This window comes from Anastrepha obliqua, chromosome 5, assembly GCF_027943255.1.
Source record: "Anastrepha obliqua isolate idAnaObli1 chromosome 5, idAnaObli1_1.0, whole genome shotgun sequence".
NCBI classification, from domain to species: domain Eukaryota; kingdom Metazoa; phylum Arthropoda; class Insecta; order Diptera; family Tephritidae; genus Anastrepha; species Anastrepha obliqua.
This window is the reverse complement of record NC_072896.1, coordinates 26,400,404-26,423,398: the sequence shown is the minus strand read 5'-3', so window position 1 is coordinate 26,423,398 and position 22,995 is coordinate 26,400,404. Positions and strand designations below refer to the sequence as shown.

The following is a 22,995-nucleotide window of genomic DNA, read 5'->3' as shown; positions in this document are numbered from 1 at the left end:
AAGTTGGAAGAAGCAATCTCACGACGAGCGTTCATTAATTGACTCGTACACTCAGGACTTCATATCGCTCAGTTATTATCTATGAAGTTGTATTAGATCTTTAGTCTAATAAGTCAAGCTCACCGAAGCTGTGCTGTGCTTCGCATCATAGTAGATCAATCAGTTGAGTGCCACTTCCCGCTTTAAATGCTGTTCGTTTACTTTAAGCAGACACTCGACACAATCACACGAGACGGAATATGACTGGCGTTGAGTAGAAAAGAAGTTCCTGCTAAGATAATGCGTCTCATTAGAGCCCTTTACGAGAACTCCGAACTGACAGTGCTTCACAACAACCCATTAACCAACATTCATCCAACATCAGCGGCCCATTCACCAGCAACGCAGGCGTAAGGCAATCTTGTCCCCTGTCGTCCCTTCTCTTCGCCATCGTCCTAGACGACGTTATGAGTCAATTGACCCTACACATTAGAGGCATCGTTTCGAGTTAACCAGACATCTCGGGGGCCTGAACTCCTCTGGCTTTTCTCTCACAAACTCACTGACATGCAAGCGAAGGCGGACAGACTAGTCACGCTGGCCCACACTGTCGGACTGGAGGTCAACAAAGCCAAGACCAAGGCTATGAGAATCAACCCCAATAAAGCAAGACCTATAATGGATGACGGAAGCCCGGCGGAATTTCTCGTTAGCTTCTGCTACCTCGGCTGCACTATCACGCCAGACGGCGGAGCAGATGAAGATGTCAACTGCAGGACAAACAAAGCATGGACGGTGTTCGGGCGAATGCGTACAGTGTGGGTGAGTTCGCAAATCTCCAGGCGCACTAAACTGTGAATATTCAGCTCATGTGTGAAGGCAGTATTGTTGTGCGGAAGGGAAACATAGCTGGTCTCCAGCACCCTCACACAGAGGCTACAATCTTTCGTCAACAAATAACTCCGCATCATTTGTAGAATTTGGAAATCAACGGATGAGAAGCCCATCCTATGGAAAATCTAATGCAGAAAGTTGCAATGGATAGGTCAAACCATCAAATGGCGTCACGAGAATGACACTGGACTAGAACTCGCAAGGGAGCAGAGATCCCAAAGATCACTTAACTAAGATCGATGTTGCGAGCTAACAGATGCCGACACTACATGGAACGGCGTAGAAACAACAGCCCAGAACCGTGTACGATGGAAGAGCCTTACCGATATCCTATGCTCGCGAGCGGAGTGAACAAGGATATCAAAAACAAAAAAGTCTACATTTTCGGACGAGCTCAAGACCTAAGATTTAAAAGACCTTTTTAAGATCTAGATTTAAGAAAAAAAAATAAATAAATAATTGGCGCATACACTTCCTTTTGGTATTTGGCCAAGGTCCTCCTTTTATTCGTGGCGTGCGTCTTGATGTTGTTCCACAAATGGAGGGACCTACAGTTTTGAGCCGACTCCGAATGGCAGGTATTTTTTATGACGAGGCTTTTTCATGGCAGAAATACACTCGGAGGTTTGCTATTGCCAGCCGAGAGGCGACCGCTATTAGAAAAAAAACTTTTTTCTTCATTTTGGTGTTCCATGCACGGAGATTCGCACCTGCATACTTCGGATGGTAGTCTCAAACTAATCCAATCGGCTACAGTGGCCTTTACTTTTAATTAAAACCGTTAACCCAACCTTTTGAAACCCTATTTTCCACTGGGAGAAGAGGATTGTAGCAGTAATCCACGCTTTTCGTTTGAAATGATTGCAAATATCCAAGGGTATTACCTTCAACATTCATCCACTTCTTTACGATTTTTTCGACATCAAACTTTTGATGATTTTTTTAGGTGTTTACATTCTTTATTTTCTAGTGTCTAATTACGAGTAAGTTTCAGGTGGACAAAACTTGCATGCTTTCGCCTTCGTAATTTTACCAAAATATCAGCTACTAAAAGTTCTTTGCATGAAAATTCATTCTAAAACTTCATTGCCTGGCTCTACGTCACGACAGCCAGCCATTGTCATCTCACATATCATACAGTTGTTATTGTTACTACTCGTATAAAGCGACTGCACAATGCGTAAGTGACTACTCTCATATACTTCACAAGATTTGAATTTTATATGCGCTCGTTATGTGTTCGCTCGCTCACCAGCTAAATAATATTCGGCGTTAACGTTGCGTTTTAATTCTTATGGCATTTTCAACAATTACTCACCCAACAATACAGACAAATGATAGACAGCCATGAAGGAGAAGAAAAGAAGTAGAAGAATGAAAGCAGGTCAGTAGCCTGATATATATTAAAGGGCACAATAAAAACTTAAGTCCATTCCAACAACAAGAACATTAACATGACACAAGCGGTAACTAGAAAATGCAATACATCCACGAATGCGTTTGGTACGCCACAGTTGGACGTTGTGTTTAATGAACAGAGCCAACACACATACGATGAATATCCTTAAATCAGCATATCCTTGAGTGACAAATAACATACGAAAACTTTTTATGATGATTGTTATTTCAAAGCTAAATGTCAATTTCTCTTCACACATACAGAGAGACATACATCATTCATACATACATATATGCATATGAGCTAATGGCATGTCATATGCATGTATGTATGTATGCGCGTGTGTTAACAGCTAATGGAAGGAAGCAGCGTTAAGTTGCTTAAGGAGCTGAGCAAGAGGAGAGCGAGAGAGAGAGTGGGGAGCTGAGTATTTGTGTTGATGATGCATGCGTCAAGTCGTACATAAAAGCTCCATTCGCCTTTGTTTGACAACGACAACAACAACAACAGCTGCAACAACAATAAAACACAGGAGGAAAAATTACAGTAACAATTTTTATAGCATTTATATCGACATTACCGTCGTCAAAGTTACCAACAACGTCGTCAGCGCGAAAGTTAAGCAACGTCTACTTTATTGCCATCATTGGTAGAGTTACAGTTTCGCATGACCTGAAGCTGGAGGCTAAGTAGTGGTACCATTGACACTTACGGTTGACTGTTTGGTGCACGCATAAGGTTATGGGTGCGCGCGTATTGAAGCTTTTAAGGTAAATTTAAACAAAATTATGTTGTTGAAAACTCAGTGGCCGACTAAATTCTTTTCAGTCACTCAAGAGGTTAGTTAGGCAGTCAGAGGTATGAAAAAACTCATACTTTTGATAATTTGACTTTTTTTCTTTCTATGTCTGCCATACGAAAGTGCACGGATTCGAAACCCAGTGCATGAATTGATGAAGAAGGTTTTTTTTCTAAAGCGGTCAGCGGCAGGTAATGGCAAAGCCGAATGTATTTCTGCCATGAAAAAGTTTCTCTCAGAAAACCAATCGCCGCTCGGAGACGGCTTAAAACTGTAGGTTCCTGCATTTGTGGAAAACATCAAGACGTACACCACAAATAGGAGGGGAAGCTCACCCAAAACGGGTGTATGTGCCAATTATACACATTTTCTTCTTTTAGATTGACGCGATAACCGCTTAAGGGCTTACGGCCAAGTTTAACAAATACGCAATGGCAAAGCCGAGTGTATTTCTGTCATGAAAAAGTTTCTCTTAGAAAACCAACCACCGCTCGGAGACGGCTGAAAACTGTAGGTCCCTTCATTTGTGGGAAACACCAAGACGTACACCGCAAATAGGAGGAGAAGCTCAGCCAAATACCCAAAACGGGTGTAGGTGCCAATTATATACATCTTCTTCTTCTAGATTGGAGCGATAATCACTTAAGAGATTTTGGCCAAGTTTAACAAAACGTGCCAGTTGGAAGCACAAAGTGAAGCCAAGCTCTTCTCCACTTCATCTTTCCAACACAGAGGAAGTCTTTCTTTCCCTCTTCTGCTGAGCCATAGCGTTTATATGCATTCGGACGACATGATGCAGCCAACGAAGCTGATGGATCTTTATTCGCTGCGCTATTTCTAGGTCGTCGTAAAGCTCATTGTTGCATTGCCTAAATCGGCGTCGCTAAAATGTGAAGGTCCATTAATCTTTCGCAGAATCTTTCTCTCAAACACTCCAAGTGACGCCTCATCGTTTGTTCTTATCGTTCAAGCTTTCGAGACGAGGTCGATGGGTTTTTGAGGTCGATGAATACGAATCTGTGAAAGTTTTTCAAAATTCAACAAGGCGGATCCAATAAGGCGAACGACTCTTAAGTCTACCGATTTCAATTTAACTTCATATAGGTGGGTTTTGAGGTCACTATTTGCAAATCTGAAATGAGTTTGTCAAAATTCAGAATGGCGGATCCAATACGGCGGACCACTCTTAAATATAATCATCCGATTTCAATTAAACTTCGTATATGAAAAGTTGTTAAGGTCCCTGATTACGAATCTGAAGTTGGTTTTCTTTAATTCAAATGACGGTTCAGATATGTCGGGCGACTCTTAGTCGTCTGATTTTAATTAATCTTTGTTAATATCAAAATAAGATCTTTTAGTCTATTGAACCATTTTCAAAACTTCATTTCGATACATTTTCGTCATTTTTGAAGAACTTCTGGCACATAGTGCAGTAGCGCTTTACAGTGAGCAACATAACTTTGTAATGGTTCATCTAAGAATCACTTAAAAATAATGGAATTCCTTCAGTTCAATAGTAAACCTAGTTCAACATCGAAGGAGTTTTTTCGTTTGTTTGTAAACCTGAATTTTCAGCAAATTTATAGAAATCAGCCAATATACAGGGTTGCCCATATTCGACGGACCTATCTGGCAACCCTGTTTCTTTTGACAGAGACATCAGATCGCTTAATGGCATACCGCGTTGGAAACGTCAGTCCAAGCAGATTTTTACCATGGAACAGTACACGCCACGCGAGCGCTCCCAAATTGTTGAAATTTACATTCAGAAGTCAACAAAAGAAGAAGAAGAAAAATGAAGATGGTCAAGCTGTTACCGTCAAACAGGAGCGTTATCGCGATATGATAACCACTTTTGTGATGCCAATTATTCGTGAAAAGTGTATGAGGAAGTTCTGGTGTCAACAAGACGGCGCTCCACCACACACAGCAAGCGCCACAATCGATTTTTTGAAAAAATTGTTTCCTCATCGTTTCATGTCGAAAAATGGCGATTTTGACTGGCTACCGCGTTCGCCCGATTTAACGCCACCTGACTTCTTCTTGTGGGGATATTTAAAATCAAAGGTTTATATTAATAAGCCAAAGACCATAGAAGAGCTCAGGAACAACATCCGTGAGGAAATAGCCGCTATTACAGCCGAAATGTTAAAAACTGTGGAAAATGCTGCAAAACGGGCACAATACGCCGTACAGGCTCAAGGCGGCCATTTGAGAGATATCATATTCAAAATGTGATGTCAACAAATCTACTTGAACCAGATAAAATGATTATTATCGTCAACATCAAAAAAACTGTGTTTTTCTTTGATTAAAAAAAAAAAAACGCATCGGTCCGTCGAATATGGACAACCCAGTATCTATTTCTTTAAAAGTGCCGAATGCTGTTAGAGTTTTTCATGTAGAAGTTTTTCCGAACTGGCAGGCATGCAAAATGTTTAGGGAGATATTAACATTTTTTCCGACAGTTCGGCCGCGATCAAGGCTCTAACGACGCCATGGTGCTGCTTCAAACAAGTCAACTCCTATAAGGAGGAGATCAAACGGAACCATTTTTCTGATTTGGGTTGGAAGAGATAGAAATATGGGGGAAAATTAAATTACTGGTGAGCTTGCCAGGAGAGGGTCGACTGAATTGGTCTCAGAGACCTCTTACACGGTTAGCGACATCCCCCGACTGTTGGTAAACGGAAATTGCACAACTTATTTCTCAGGAAAGCTCAGATCAGATGGAGCTCCATTTCTTCATGTCTTTTATCAAAAACCCTTTGCCCTCAGTATAATATTTGTAGGACGCAGAAAGTTCTGGGGACTTCTCGCAATTCAATTTCACAACCCACAGCTGTGTTTACCGGTCACTGGACGATCGGCACGCACGCGGGATAACTAGGTTTACAATTTAAGGTCCAATGCAGACGCTGTGGGGACCTTTCAAAGAAGGACGCTGTTGAACACTCTCCAAGCAACTAAACGGTTATGCTCACTGGCTAATCCTTTCTTCGACAGGCTGGGCCAGTGCACTAACCTAAGTCCCATTTATCGTCCTCGCTACATCAACAATTCTGGTTAGCTGTAGATTAGGGCGGGTCGATTTAAAAATCGCTCATTGCTCTGAGAAAATCGTATTCTAGGGATCAAAATGAGAAACTTTGCCGAAGGAACCATACCTCTAAAACGAATTCTGATGTCCCCCAATTTGGGTCGAACGAAAAATCCCACTTTGACCCATTTAGAGTGCTCTAATCGAGTCCAAATGTATGACCGACTCCCACTAACTTTGGACGGCCGATCCACCCATGCCAGTCGCATACCTCCTGGAACTCTCCTGGGGGGTTCCCCATACAATCATTTCAAAATATCAACATTTTTGACCTTTACATGAGAAAAGAAACTAAAAAGTTCGACCCAAATTGGGGGACATCAAAATTTGTCTTAGAGGTATGGTTCCTTCGGCAAAGTTTCTTATTTGGATCCCTAGAATACGATTTTCACAGAGCAATGGGCGATTTTTTTGCCTCCCCACAAATCGACCCGGCCTACTGTAGATATCTCCCCGTTGCAGATCTCAAAATGGTATCAAAACGGCGCTTTAGTGCTACTTGGAGAGTGCCTGAGTGATACATCAACGATTTCACCCACCAGCCTACCTGGAATTTCAAGAAGAGCCCTGTAATTTTCTATAAAAAACTAATTAATTAAAAATGCTAAATAAAAAATTGAAAAAATTAAATTCTTCGACCAATTACTATTTTTTAGGCTTCTCATAAGCAGCACAAATTTCTCGCAAATCCATCCAGAGGTCCCAGCATTCCAGTGATCATCCACTAATTTAAAAAAACAATTCAGATCAGACTGACTGCCAAAGCAAATAGTGTCGTTTTCATCAGTAAGCCTGATACGTTTCAGAAGCGATATTTCGCTATCCTGTTGTTTCGATATCCTCTAAAGAAATATTTGGCTAGTTATGTCACGTACCCTCACCGCAAGCTCTTAATACATATTTTGCCTTCCTCGCCACTAGGCAATCAGTGAAAGCTCATATACAAGGGACCAACCACTTAAATCACCTTATCATTGCTTTCACTCTTTAATGGGTCATTGGATCAGCAGCACCAGCAGCATTAATATTAGCTATGCAATAGCAACGGTGATGGCGCTGAGAGCAACACAAACCCATAAAAGCAATGCGCCAACAAAAAAAACAGCAGAAACGCAGTCATTGAAGTCAACAACACCCACAGCTGGCTGCCTCACTGCCTCGCGCTGCCTAGCATCATTAAGCTTGAACAAAGGATACTTGCAAGTACTACACATACATGCAAACGAGTGTGTGATTGTGAAAGTAAGACGCCTAAGCTAAGGTGCAAAGTGGAAAGAGGAAAAGTGCAAAGTGCAAAGTGCTTTGGCTACAGCCGCTGCCGCTGCCTTAGTGCTGCTGTATATTCTCCATCAAATTTGCAACTGTATGTGCATGTACGCTCATAAATATGTATGTAGATGTATGCGTTTATGAAGGTGATTTGATCAATTACTCTTGCCGATACTTAAGCAGCGAACAGCTCGCACAAGTGTCCGTTATGCGTACTCACCAAATACACGAAATGGATACCTGCTAGCGCTGTATCAACGGCCAACATTCACATCCACTGCATCTCATTGAGTGAATTTATGTACATTTTACATACACTTTTCGCTATGTATTCGTGTCAAATATATGCAACTGGCACATCGACAAAATAAATACCGAAGCACACTTCGAAAGCGTTGAAGGCAACTATTACGAAAATCCTTATTCAAATTGTTTGCGAATACAAATACGCATTTGACATACATACATACACTTGCATCCATCCTTTGGTTACACCGCTGAAATGCTGGTACAGTTTTATGTATTTGTGCAGGCATACGAACTGCATTGCTTGTGCTCGTATGTGCGCTTTATGGGAATAGGTCAGCATGAGGTCTCAGTATTATGCGGGTTTATAGATTTATTTGTGTCCTGTTTGCCCTGTGACACAACTTCTCTTGCATCGGTGGGGAGTCTTGGCTTGTGCGCATACATCATAAGATTGACAGCACAAAGCCCCGTGTCACACGCACGTGCATACGCACCGTTATAATCTCAGCCTTTATGATGCGAGAGTCTTTAGCTATCAAGTCGCTTTACGTGGAATGGATTGAGTGTGATGGTGAGAGTGTGTAGATGATGGCTGGCTATGTATAGGGTAGTGTTCATTCAGTGACATCAGCTTCTTTGCAGCTTGGCAATAATATTTTGCTATGAATAGTTTTACTTGATAAATCTGACTAATCACAAGTGAGCTCATATAAAGTGTGGTTAAATTTTAAGGGCCGAAGTTGAATGTGAACCACGCCTAAACGTCAAGTTTTTGAAGTGAAAACTTCTTTAGAATCGTTGGGAGTGATTTGAGAAAAATTGAAACGAAAAAAGCGACACTTTTGGCTACGAATATTACATATAAACGTAGCGACGAACTAAATAATTTTTAGGCCAGCGCCGATAGCATGGCGCGATAGCCGAGCGGCTAGCAATGTGAGCTTCCGATCCAAAATCCTTGGTTCGAATCACAAGAAAAAATTTTTTTTTATACAGTTATTTTATTTTATTTTATGATATGTTTATGAGGAGCTTTTTTTCATGGCAGAAATACACTCGGTGTTTTGCCATTGCCTGCTGAGGGGTGAGCGCTATTAGAAAAATAGTTTTCCTTAATTTTGGTGTTTTCACCGAGATTCGAACTGACGTTCTCTCTGTGAATTCTGAATAGTAGTCACGCACCAACCCATTCGGCTACGGCGTTTGTTTAATTTTACTGATGCAAAAATGAGGAAAAATATATGAATAAAGTTTGCTTACTGTTTACACGTTTTCCAAAGGTGACGAAGAACCAAAAACAAAAGTCGATTTTCAAACAAATACGAGTGCATATGTGTAATTGTGTTAGAGTTTCGGTCACGCCCCAGCAAAACCTGCGTGCACATGTGTTTGTAACATTCAAAAAAATGTAATTGTGTTAGAGTTTCGGTCACGCAGGTTTTGCTGGGGACGCTCATAATAGCAACCGCGTGTGTATTTTTATATTCGTAAATATTTTCATTTTTAAATATTTACCGCAATTATGCCGAAAAATAATGCAGAAAAGTGTCGTGAATATCGACAGAAAAAAAAATCAATAAATAGCATCACGGAATTCATTCACGAAAATTTAATAAAGTATACACCAGAAGTATCGCGGATACTTAGAAAAGATTACAATAAAGTTCCAATGATTTTAAGTGGCGATTTTAACGTAAATTTTGCATTGGGCACAGCGGTTCCTTTAATTGATTTTCTCAATACAACATACAATTTAAAAATGTGTAACAATCGAACTGAATCGACAACACGATCAAGAACAACAATTGACGCGGTATTTCAAAGATATGTTGACAACATAGAAACCAAAGCATTTGTATCATATTTTAGCTGTCATAAGCCACTCGTATCATTTGTTGAAATTGAAAACATTGATGATGAATAATAATAAAATGAAGAAAATAAAATATGAACTTTATAGCAATATTATAATGAACCTATAATTATCCCGCTCCTAATGCTGCTTTCGTCTCATTCTCTCTCAGTTTGTTTTACGGAAGGTTTCACTTCTATCGCGTCTAACCGTTAGACTGGTATTTTTTTTTTCTGCATTTCATTTAACATTTTTCAATTTCAGATTAACTCAATTCTAACCTTGGAAATATACACAATCGAGCAATGCGTTGCAGGTATTCAGGCTTATTATGAAAACGAGCGTTCAAATCAAAATGCATATCGCGCACTTCGTGAAGAAAATCATCTTCAGTGATGAGGCACATTTTCACCTCAGTGGATTCGTCAATAAGCAGATTTGCCGCATTTGGGCGAATGATAACCCAAGAGTGATTGCCGAAAAACCAATGCACCCACAACGAGTGACTGTTTGGTGCGGCTTATGGGCTGGCGGCATCATTGGGCCGTATTTTTTCCAAAAAGAGGTCGGTCAGACAGTTACTGTGAATAGTGTTCGCTATCGTGAGATGGTAACGAACTTTTTATGGTTATGTGGTTTCAACAGGACGGTGCCACTTGTCACACAGCTAACCAAACAATGGTTCTTTTGCGCGAAAAATTTGATGCCCGTATAATCTCACGTCGCGACGATGTCAATTGGCTGCCAAGATCATGTGATTTGACACCGTTGGACTTCTTTCTTTGAGGTTATTTGAAGGAAAAGGTGTACATCGATAAGCCAGCAACAATTCAAGAGCTAAAGGATAAGATAATTTGGCACATTAACGGTATAGAACCTCAATTATGGCTCAGGGTCATTGAAAAGTTGGACCATCGGATGGAGGTATTTGTTCCATACGTAATTGAGCCATACCAGTATTATCTTAGTAAAGAGAAATGACAATAATTTCCTAAAAAAATTGTATTTTATTCAAAATCAACACCGGCCCTTAAAACTAAACCACCCTGTATAAGTTTGGAGAAAAAGATATCCATTATTTTTCCATAAAACTCAAAACTTTATTTAAAATGTTCAATGGGTCCGATTTGGATCAAATATGCATAGCTTTGTTATATAAATTGTTGGCATTTTAAAGATAGCTTCATAATGCCTCTCTCATAGAAGTCTTGGAGCTTAATGGCGAAAAACTCCAGTACTCAAAAACTTCTCTTGATACAAATTTCTAATCACTCTGGAAGTTTTGTAATGAAAGAAAAATGCAGTAATCGCTAGGTACCTGGTTTAGACGACATGGTGGATGCATTAGAACTTTCCAACCAAGCTCCTGCAGTTTTTGGCGAGTTATTACAGACAAGTGTGGCCTTACGTTGTCCTGATGGAACACAACAGCTCTTGTGTTGGCCAATTCTGGCCGTTTCTAGTCAAACGGTCCAGTCTCTGACAGTAGAGATGTGAATTTAGTATTTTGCCATACGAAACCAACTCATAATAAATGATGCCTTTCAAGTCCCACCAAATACACAGCAGAACCTGCTTGACCGTTTATCCTCGGTTTGCCACCGTTTGACTTGCTTCATCACGCTTTGGCCAAGATCGTTTGCGCACAATATAGTCGTAGGTGACCCGCTGTTCAGCCCCAGACACCATCCGTTTAAGAGATGGGTCGATTTCATTTAGTTTGGCCAAAGCTTCGCAGATGGAAATTCGATCCATCGGATTTTTAGGTGTCAATTGGTGTGACAGCCAAATTTCGAACTTCTTTTTGAATCCAGCTTTGCGCAAATCGTCTAAAACTGCTCGATCTTTAGCTCGAGGATGATGCTGCGATTACTAAAATACCAGTCAACTTCGATTATTCGAAACTTTACGAGATATCGAGCCAATTACTAAAAAAATAATCCTGACATTTTTGGTATTCACAAAAGATCTAAGAAACAGTACCGGAACTTTTGGTGTTCGTAAAGATTTTAAAAATAATCCCAAAACTTTTAGTTTTCATAAAAGATTAAAAAAAAGACCTAATAATCGCGCACATTTTGGCAGGTAGGCAGGTAGGTGAAATGGTTGAAGTACCACTATGGTACTCCCCAAGTAGCACTAAAGCGCAGTTTCGATAGCATTTTGAGATCTCCAACAAACAGATATCTCCAGCTAGCCGGAGCACTTGATGTAATTGAGAAGATTGCCGGGATTTAGCTTGGCGCACTACCCCAGACTGTCAAGGAAAGGAACACCCAGTGACCTTAATCGTCTAGCTGCCAAAACCGGACATTTGCAGAGAAAGCGCTATACAGTCTTTTTCACTGAAAGAACCCCACAGCTTCCGCAATGGGGGTTATATAGTAAACCTAATTTTTCCGCTTCGGTGCTGATCGTCCAATGACCGGTAAACACAGCATGAGTTTGGAAATTGAATGGGGTGAAGTTCCCGATACTTTCTGAGTCCGCCGTTTATTGTACTGAGGCCAAAGGGTTTCGAAATACCACATAAAGAAATGGAGCTTCATCTTTTCTGCACTTTTCTGAGAAATCAGTTGCGCTATTCTCCTTTAAAAATAGTCAAAAGGATGCCGCTAACTGAGTAAGAGGTTTCTGAGACCAATTAAGTCGACCACTACCTAGCAAGCTTACCAGCCGTTTCATTTTCCTCTATGTTCATATGTCCTGTAACCCAGATCAGAGAAATATGACCTTCATACCCAAGATATTTGATATCTTCCTTACAGGAGTTTCCAAGTTTAGATCTGCACCATGGCATCGTCAGAGCCTTGATCGCGGTTTGACTATCCGCGAAAATGTTAATATCTCCCTCACTCTCACGTTCCCTAAGCAATTTGTATGCCTGCAGGATCGCTAATACTTCTGCCTGAAAAACACTGGACAATTTTAAGGAAATAGATAAGTTGGCTGATTTAGAAAAAAACCCTGCTCCGACTACCGATTCCATCTTGGGGCCGTTAGTGAAGACAGAGGTGGAACTTTTGGTACTCATAAAAAAGATCGGGATTCAGGGATCTCGAGATTCACATCCCTAATGTGGACACATTTTGGTTTTTCGAGTTGTCGAGAGATTGCTTGGAGACGTGAATCGATGCTCTTCGTCGATTCGACGTACACTGTTGCTCTTCTGCCATTTTTCTCTCCATTCGCTTGTCTCATTGGACTCTCTTTTCTTTCTTATTAAAGTTTGTTATTATTAAAAATAGTGTGGGAAACTCGTATGCCACATTTTTCATACGAAAAGTGTCAAGTAAAAAAACTTCGTTGATGCGATGAAGGTGAACTTAAAAATATGCAAATAAGTAAGGTGAGGGTAAATGTGAAAAAATTTTTTAAAATTTGAAAAAATCTAAAATAATAAAATTTTACTTTTTGCTCCACAAAGCCGAGTCTTTCATTACATTACCTTCATTGCTGGCCACAAAGGGCTTTTATATACCTAATTACTTATTTGCTGTGTGTGTAAATAAATTCCTTGGTTGTGAAATGTCTTCCTTACCTGAAAAATAAAGAAAGCGATGAAAAAGTTAGTTTTTTTTGTTTTATTTTTTAGAAAAATATTAAAGAAAATGGAGCTAATTCTATATTAAAACAAATATGAGACTGACGGAAACATCGAGAGATAAGTCCTTTCTGTTGGTTAAACTGAAAGGATCTCTTAAATCATATACTTTTGCATGATCTTAGTACCACCTTGCCCTGAAAGATTACGCACAATTGTTAAGTTTCTTTTTCCTGAAAGATATGAAAACTTATTACTACACTGTATTCAGCACGAAGTAGGTGACATCCCTTAAGTTACCGAACGAGAACTCAGTCTCAGAAAGCTCCAGGCCTGGATGGCATACCAAACAGGGCATTGAAAATCTCGATTGCTGAACACCCACAGATATTTTTCGCGGTATTCCAAACTTGTCTTAACGAATGCACTTTCCCAGAGAGGTGGAATGTGCAAACACTTGCGCTTTTACCCAAGGGAAACAAAAAAGCCTGGTGAACCTACGTCTTGCCGACTGATATGCCTACTAGATACAATGGGAACAATTCTTGAGAGAATTGTCCATGTTCCAGTTCGGCTTCGGGAAATAACAACGCGCAACAGTGGATGCAATCAAATGAGTGGTGGAACTAGTAACAGAAGCCATTAAGGTCAAGAGATGGCGCGGCGGGAAAAAAGAATACTGTGCTGTGGTAACTCTGGTCGTTAAAAACGCTTTCAACACAGTAAGCTTACAGCGTCTACTAGAAACCCTCATAAAAGTAGATTCCCCTATTTACATTACCATAATATAATATAAAAAGAATAATTTGGAGCTATTTTTCGAACCGTTATCTGAGGTTTCGAACCGACAAAGCATTGAGGAGTACAATGTAACAGCAGGGGTCCCCCAAGGATCAGTTCTAGGCCCACTACTATGGAACCTTATACACGACGGAGTACTTGGACAGGATATGCCTTCCAGCTGAGCATAAAACTGATGGGGTTTTACAGGGTCCGGCACACGAAGGGTAACCAATTAAAAAGGACACAAATTTAGTTTGGAAAAGTACTTTTTTTCAATACTTTTTTTCAATTTAAAGTAAAAAATGTGTGAAAATAATACAAAATTAACAAACAGGTTTCTTTTGCTCGATATGACCACCTTTTTCCGTGACTATGACCTTGATACGGTCCAGAAATGAATCGCAAGCTGCTCGCATGTGACTTGCAGGTATTTTGGCCTACTCGCAGACAATGGCCTTTTTCAGCGCTTCGAGACTGGTGAATCTTTTAGTTCGGACCTCGCTTTCCAAAATGGACCACAAAGAATAATTCATTCGATTTGCATCTGGTGAAGTTAAGAGCCATTGTGTAGAGGTTATGAACGTTGTTTTTTAGCCATTCTTGGTTCACTCGAGCTTTGTGAGACAGTGTCGAGCCCTGTTGAAACGTCCACGATTGCGACCGAAATCTTTGTCTACCCATGACTTCGATAATATTTCGCATTTACCTTGACGCCAGGCGCGATGAAAACGATTTGAGAGCACCCATCGGCGTTTACAGCGGCCCTACCATTACATGTGGCAAGTGTTGCCTCCTGGTGGCCAATCGATGACTCAAATTCTCGTATAAACGGTCGGTCAAGTAAACTCTATCGTTTTGGGAGTTTACGAATTTCTCAATTTGAAAAATTTTCTCGTCAGAAAACACAATGTTCGATAATTAACCGCTTTCGGTCAAGCGAAGCAACTTCTTCGCTCGCTCAAGTCTGACTTGTTGCATCTTTGGTGTGAGATTAAAAGCCTTTTGTATCTTGTAAGTTTTGACTTTGAGATCAATTTTTAGTATGCGGTGGATGCTACGGTCAGATATTTTCAGTTCTCTTGATTCATTTGATAGGCATTTAGCCGGGGATTTCGCTCAAGTCGCTTCTTCCCTTTTTGAAGCATTTCACGTGACGTTGCAGTCCTTTGGTGACTACCTCCATGACATTTTGAGATGCTACCAGTATCATTGTAACGAGTAATGGTGCGATAAACAAACACATTACCGACGTTAAGGTGCTCGAGCTCACGATCAATCGCTGGTTGCGATTCTCCAGTCAAAAATAATGCAATCACACTTTTACGTTTGAAATCCATTATTGACGTTCTTTTTTAGCGTTTACTCTCGGCAAAATACTTCCGCGTGCTTGTAAACCACACTCTGGACTCCCATTAAGCCAACTAACAGACCCAACTCATACCCGTGTATGAGCAAATACCCATCTTTACCACGTGGTTAGAAAGGAACCATGGTGACACAAACTATCACCAAACTTCCTTTCAGCGTACGGGGTATTTAGAAAATATCTCCGCAGATTTTGCCATGAAAGTTCACCAAACTGTCCAATCTGCACGGAGAGGGAAGAAGATGTTGAACATGCTTTGTTCCAATGCCCTCCCTATGCTTCCGAATCCTCTAAAATTTTCAGCAAAGAAAATATTATGGATTTTTTTTGAGAAATCAGCTAAGTAACTGTAAGGGAATCTGCGCGTATGTAACACAGATTCCTAACGATCTAAGAGGCGCAGACATTTCGTAGGCATCAACAATAATTAGGAGCCTTTGAGGGAACCAGCGCCGTGAGGTAATAACTTTTTTGCAGTTTCGCGGGGAGAGTGGTAGATAGTGGAGAGGTGTTTAGGGTGTAGATGTAGCGGTGAGGCTACATGTCTTGCATACTTCTATGCCGGTGTAACAGCACTCATGAGAGTTTCCTCTTCTCGAGCGTAATCCCAGAAACCAAAAAAACAAAGAGTCACCTCTTCCAATTTCGCTCCGTGCATAGAGTTAACTGGTTTCATTAACCCTTATCGCTTATCAGATGCCACTCTCAGCAACACAGGCGTGGATTGCAGTTCAAGTGCGGCAACTAATTTGTACTGGAAATCAAGCACTGCTTGTCCCAAAAATGAACTACAAACGAGTTAATTTGTGTCTCTTTTGGGGTTGCCAAATAAGCTGAAATAGACACAATGAGACACATAAACATACAAATCATGCAAATGCACTCGAAATAACTTCATTCTGTACGCACACACACAAAGATTTGCACAAGCAAAATAAATGGATCTTTTTTGTTTTGCCTCAAAAGTGTTACTCGACTCGCCAATTTGAATTTGAAAAGTTGGTTGTAAAGCGCGTTGCATTGAGTTGAGAGAGAGCTGGGCAAACTTCAAAAACAAATTTGATAGAAACATGAAACATGAAAGCGACGTGTGGCATGAAGGCTCCAGTGAATGCCACGCCCCAGCGAGCAAGAAAAAATAACATGCATACACACACACACGCAAAAGAAAAGAAAAACCACACATACACGCACACAAGAACAGAAAAATCACACACACAAACACCTGTCACATGAGCCTTCAATAGCGCCTGGACCAAATCGAGCCTCTGTTGGCTGCTGTTGCCTGGCAATAACGCATCTGGCAAGCAACAACAATGGCGCAAAGTGAAAATGTGCTGCTGAAAAATATGGCATACCAAGGCACGCACGCACTCATACACTTTTACTCGTGCATATGCGCCCGAGCTTAAAAAAGTGAGCGCTGAGTTGCGACAGAAAAAAAATATATATCGGACACAATTTTTCTAGTTCTTCTAACTGCAACAGCAAAAGTAACAACAGCAATAATGGCGAAAAAAGCCAACACCAGCCAGTGCAGTCAACAATTGAAATTGCGGAAGCAACAACGACATAAAGTCGGCCAGAGAATTCTACACATAGTTGAGTGCGTGCATTGTCCGTCTGCCGCCGCTTCACTGCTGCCGTATTCGGTACCCTCGTAACTGGGTTAGCAGAAAAAACTTTTAAATCCATTTTGTTGCGGATGTGTGCAGTTGAAATATGCATGCATGCATGTATGCGTATGTGTTTGTGTATGTATGTGTACTTTGCATGTGCATTGGTGTTAATCTGCATGAGTGTGCGTTCGTCTGTATTGGACTGACGTGTTTTATTGTGCATTGTTTCAGTTTTCAATTGTTCTTGTTGTTGTTGTTGTTTTGCGTGAGTTGCTTACCTCGTTCCGGGCCGAATTTCACTACAAAAGGTTTGTTTTAGATTTTATTTTATTGCATTTATTCATGTATTCACTAGTGTTACAGCAAAATGTTGGCTGTCGATGAGTTTTGTTTTTTGTTTTTTCGCACTCATCGAATGCTCGCTCGCATTGCAATGGCACTTTTCAGTGCAGCTCTGTATTTTGTGTTTCGGTTATAGTGTTTTTTTCTCTTTTTTCTTTTTTAATTTAGCCTATCTACAAAGCTCCCAATATTGGCCGCGCGCATATGAGATGACAGCGATTTGAGAACAAAAGCAATATGTGGAGCATGGAAACATAAAATGAACGAGAGATGGTTCCAAAAAATATTAGCGATTTTTCACAAATTGAGCAAATCTGCCGCAGTTTTTTTCTATGCTTTTATTAGTTTTCTACATATTTTCGGAGCATAAAACAATGGGCGGTAGACTCTTAACGAAATTCGTTAACCCTTTCCGTGCTTGACAACAACAAAAAAAGCTAGCGTGCACCAAACACAGCAGCTGCCCGGCGCAAGGAACAGCTGCACTGAAGTAGGGCTTTGACCTAAGCCTGTTCTCACCACTCAGCATGAATACGACATACATACATATATATGTACATACATACATATATGCCTACATACACCTATGCATACATATGCATGTATTTTGTATATAGTGTGTCAAAAAAGTATTCCTCACTCGCTTAGACCCACTAACACATTTCACCTCTCCTATTAAACGAAACTTTAGTGGGTTAATTATTCATAATTAGTCCTAATGTAAACAAATACATAAATAAAAAATAGAGCGATTCCAAATCAACTGCCCATGTATGCATTGTGGGGATAGTCGCCAACTTGATCAATTGAAAAAAGTTTAATGATTTTGAGGTTTATTCCATATTGCAAATATTTGTATAAAGTTTTTTAAAGTGTACTATCTTTTACTACCAACACTTTTATAATTTTTTTTTATTTTTTTGGAGAAAATATATTTAAAAAAAATTTTGTTTGGAAAAAGTTTTTTGCTTGAAAAATTTTTTGTTTGAAAAAAAATGTTTTTTTCGTATAAAATATATTTAAAAAAAATTTTTTTGGAAAAAATTTTATGTTTCGAAAAAAATTTCATTTGGAAAAAAAGTTTGTTTGGAAAAAATGAATGAACTATCATCAGTGTTGTGAAACTTTTATAACTGTTTTTTTTTAGGAGAAGTTGTATTTAAAACTATCATCGGTTTTCTTAACACTTTTATAACTTTTTTTTTATTTTTTAGGAGAAAATGTATTTCAAAAAAAATTTTGTTTGTAAAAAATTTTTTGCTTGAGAAATTTTTTGTTTGGAACAAATGTTCTTTTCGTATAAAATATATTTAAAAATTTTGCTTGAAAAAATTTTTTTGTTTGGGAAAAATGTTTGCTTGGAAAACAATTTTTGTTTGGTTTTTTTTCGTATAAAATATATTTAAAAAAAATTTTTTTTGGAAAAAGTATTTTTTGGGAAAAATTTGTTTGTTTGTTTTGTTTGGAACAAAATGTTTTTTTTTTTCGTTTTCAACTTTTTAGGAAGCGAATATTTTTTGCCATTTTTAAAAACAACTTCCCCTACATTATTTTCCATTAGGAGCTCAGGCTATGTTCAGTTATACTGAAAATTTCATAGTGGTTCATAGTAGATTGCCAGAACTTTTAGAGTTATATTCAAATACGTACAGCGAACACTAAGGGGAGTTTTTCAAATATTCAAAAAAAAAAAAAATGAAAAACAAATTTTTGAGCAAAATTCTACTGTTTTTTAAGACTTTTATAATTTTTTATATTTTTTTTAGGATAAAATATGACTTAAAAACAAATGTTCATAATTTTTTGGGATAAAATATACTTAGAAAAAAATTTTTTTTTGTTTTTAATTTTTTATTTATGCCAAAAACTATAATGTTTTTTGGCGTTTTTAAAAACACCCTCCATTCAGTTTATTTTCCCATATTTTTCATGAATAGCTCATATTCTGTTCAGTAATCCCTAAAATTTCGTAATGGAATCCCCACAACTTTTCGAGTTATATTCAAATATGCACAGCGAACATCAACGGGTGTTTTTTTTTTAAATTACAAAAGCAGTTTTTTACCAAAAATTTGGATCAAAAACCAGAAAAAATAAAAAAATTAAAAAATGTTATTTATTGTATTTTATTTTAATAAAAAAAATATTTCATTCCAAAAATTATAAAAAAATGTTCCACGAACCGAAAATATTTTTCATTAAGAAATCCTATATCAAAATGTATATCAATGAATAAATCTCAGAATTGAAAAATTGTTTTCCTTTACTTCTTGTTATACTCTGTAGGCTTGAGAATAATAAGTTTTTTAAAGTGAACAATATTCAGTTCATTTTAACATTTTTAAACATTCTCTTTATTTTTAGGATAAAATATACTTTTTCAAGGAAAATTTTGGACAAAGGTAGATTTTCCGCTCAGGCTATGCTCAGTAATCCCTAAAAAGTCATAGTGGCATTTCCTTAACTCTTGAATCATATGCAAATACGGCGAACACCAAAGGGAATTTTTTAAAAGTTACAAAAAAATCACAAAAATTTGTTTAGTGCTAAAAAAATGTATTTTATATTATATTTTATTATAAAATAAAGTAATAAATTATATTTTGTTATAAAATAAAAAAATATTTTATTTCAAAAGAAAAAAAAATTACTTTTATTCAAAAAACCAAAAAAAAAGAAGAAAATTATGTTAAAAATAACAGAAGATATTTCATTTTAAAAATCCGATAACCCGAAATAACACCATTGAATAAATCTTAAAACTCTTAAATGTTTTTCAAATTTATTTGCGTTTATTTTCATCATACTTTGTAGGCTTGAGCCATAAACCAATTCCAAGGAAATTTCCCAAGTACTTGATCAGCTGACATGTAACCGCTTATGATAGTTTTCATTTAACCTAATCCTTTTTAACTTCTTGCATAGCAAATCTGAAGTTCAGCAGATTTCCTACACTTTAAAAAGGAATTTAAAATTCAAAACTTTCACTTAAAATAAACAAATAAAAGCAAAGAAAACTAAAAAAAAATATAGAATTTTTAGAAAAATTTTCGAATTAAAATGAGGAATAAGCAGTAGCTGAACATTTTAGCAAAAACAAAAAAAAAGCTTTGAACATTTTGGCATGAAATAAAATCAATAAAAATTGAACATCTTGAAAAGAAATAGTATTTAAGGTCAGTTTATTTCTGTGTTTTTACGGACATTTTCTTTAACATTAAAAAATGCCTGAGTGGAATCGACTAAACCCAAATTGCGCTTACAAACTTTTTAGATGTTTAGTCGAGCCCCTGAGCCGTCTGGATGTTGTTCTACAAATGGAGAGACCTACAGTTTTAAGCCGACTCCGAATGGCAGATATTTTTATGAGGAGCTTTTTCATGGCGAAAATACACTCGGTTTTGCCATTGCTTGACGAGGGGCGACTGTTATTAGAAAAAACGTTTTCTTCATTTTACGTCATCTTATGCCTTCTGAATGGTAGTCGCGCACCAAGCCATTGGGTTATTCCAGCCGCACGCTGTTCCGGTATCGGCACCATAAACACCATCAACAATTTCAGCGGGCTGGCTTGCATTTTCGTCTTTACCAAAGAAAAACTATAAAGCGCACCGAATTTTCTCTTTGTTGACTTACATATTTAACACCCTGTAACTCACAACTGAATGGAATAAATGAATAATAGGAAAATACTTTTTTAGGGTGAAATGATACCTTGACAACGAGCATAAAGATTAAAATGTTTGATCGATATTTTACGAGATATCACCCAGGAAAGTAATGGATTTCTTTTCCCCAAACTAAGATAATTATAGCTCACCGTATGACAGAATCAAGGTAACATAACAGCAAAAGCTATCGGACACCAAAACAAAGGCCCCTATTATGAGTTAGATTCGATCTTCGATATTCGTTGGTTGTCGAAGATCGAAAATCGAATGTCAATTTGGTATTATGAGCGGTGCAGCCCTGTCGAAATTTTCGTTGAATACCGAATTTAGAGTCGAATGCAATTTTGCTTTCGACTGTGTTGCGTATTGTGGGTAAACTTGTTAAAATGTAAGTTGTTTGCGATTATTTATGGTTTTATAGTAACCAAATAATAAATATATACTAATTTTGTTAATTTTATGCAGGCCGAAAGTCGTGAGTACCAAACATCAATTAGAAAGGCTAGTTTCATTAATGGAAGAGAATCCACAATTCGCAAAAGGGATTTGCACCAAAGTTCAAGCAGCAAAAAAATGGGAGGAATTTACAACGGAGCTGAATTGCTTGGGACCACCAGTTAGAACGGCAGCAAAATGGATTAAGGTTAATAATGTTTTTTTTTTGTGATGTTTATAGAAATACATTTTTATTTTTCCTTGGCAAGTATGGGCTGAAATACGTAGAGGAACTGAAATACATATTTTTTTCGAATGACGAATAATTGAATAAAGAAAATTTATAACAAAAATAAAACAGAAACTGTGGCGTAAAGGTTTTTATTTAATACTTTTTTGATTTTCCTATAATATTCTAAGAATTTCATTTCTTATGCTGTATTTGCTATAAAAATGTGCTTTTCTTTATTACAGATCAGCCTCTGTACTACTAAATTGTATCCATCTTTGGTAAATATAATTTTCCAGGACATCTATTATTTCCGATAGCACAACAGACACAGTGGATTGAGCAAGTCCTAGCATACCTTCATTACCAATACTCAATTGGTACGACCCCTGAGCATAAAATCGCAGAACTGTGGCTAGCTTTAAAATATTTGGAATGGATTTGGCTCGGGTGCACTGCTACAACTGGTTTTCTGTACTGGACAGTAGGTTCATAAACGCCTCTTTAGATGATCTAAAGTTCTTTAAAAATCTGTAAGGAAGTAATATTAAGTACGTCGACACATTTTGAAAATTCTAAACGTACTCAGTTTAATCCATTTCTAGGGGGTTGGATGCGCCCCTCAACTGTTTTCTACTTCTAGCTAGTTCCACTAATCTTTCATCGTCCGATGAATCGTCGAACCACAACTTCGTTGTACTCATTTTCACAAAAAATACTTTTTTTAACTTTTAAAAATGTTGTTAGCAAAGAATTTCAATACAATCGGTTTTCCTTGATTTTTGATTTGCTGTATCAGCTGAGAAAAAATTATCTATTGTAAATGCGTCGAGCGATCGAAATTTACAATAGTCCTATTCTTCAACGAATGAGCACCATAATACCAAATGAAAATTCGTTCGATCAGCACTTTCGACTACAGTCGAAGATCGAATGTTGCTCATAATAAGGGCCAAAGATTAAAAATTATTTTATATTCGTTTCGAAACAGTGGCAGACGAATACTTTTTTAACACACTGTTTATATTTCAACCCCTCAGCTGGTACATACACACATGCATGTGTATAAAAAACAAAACCAAAGCCTTTTCGTGTTTTAGTTTGCACTCTAAGCATTCTAAGCTAGATCCACTCGCCTCTGAATTCGTAGGATAAAGTTTTCGAGCATTTTGGGCTTGCGCTGACACAGCGGGATACTAGCTACTTTTGTGCATATACACACATACATACGTGCACATATGAATACACGCATTATGCATGCAGCCTATAGATTATGCTGTACATATGCAGATACATATATACGTATGTGTGCGTGTGTGTTCGAAAGTAAAATAAAAATAAATATTCTTCTACAGCAACTTTAACAATACTACACGGCAATAAAACAACAACGACAACATAATAAAGGCATATAAAAATAGACATGAAAAGGGAGGGTGAAGGGAAGGTAGAATGGAAAAAA

The 22,995-nt window shown here is 38.1% G+C and overlaps 1 protein-coding gene across 1 annotated transcript in view; it reads right to left on the bottom strand.

Moving 5' to 3' along the window:
* Positions 1–15,208, bottom strand: part of LOC129248673 (semaphorin-1A) — a 323,037-nt gene extending 307,829 nt beyond the window's left edge. Inside the window, 1 exon segment of the mRNA XM_054888304.1 lies at positions 15,049–15,208. Within this exon segment, the coding sequence (XP_054744279.1) occupies positions 15,049–15,208 (160 nt within the window).
* Between the last annotated feature and the right edge of the window lie 7,787 nt (positions 15,209–22,995).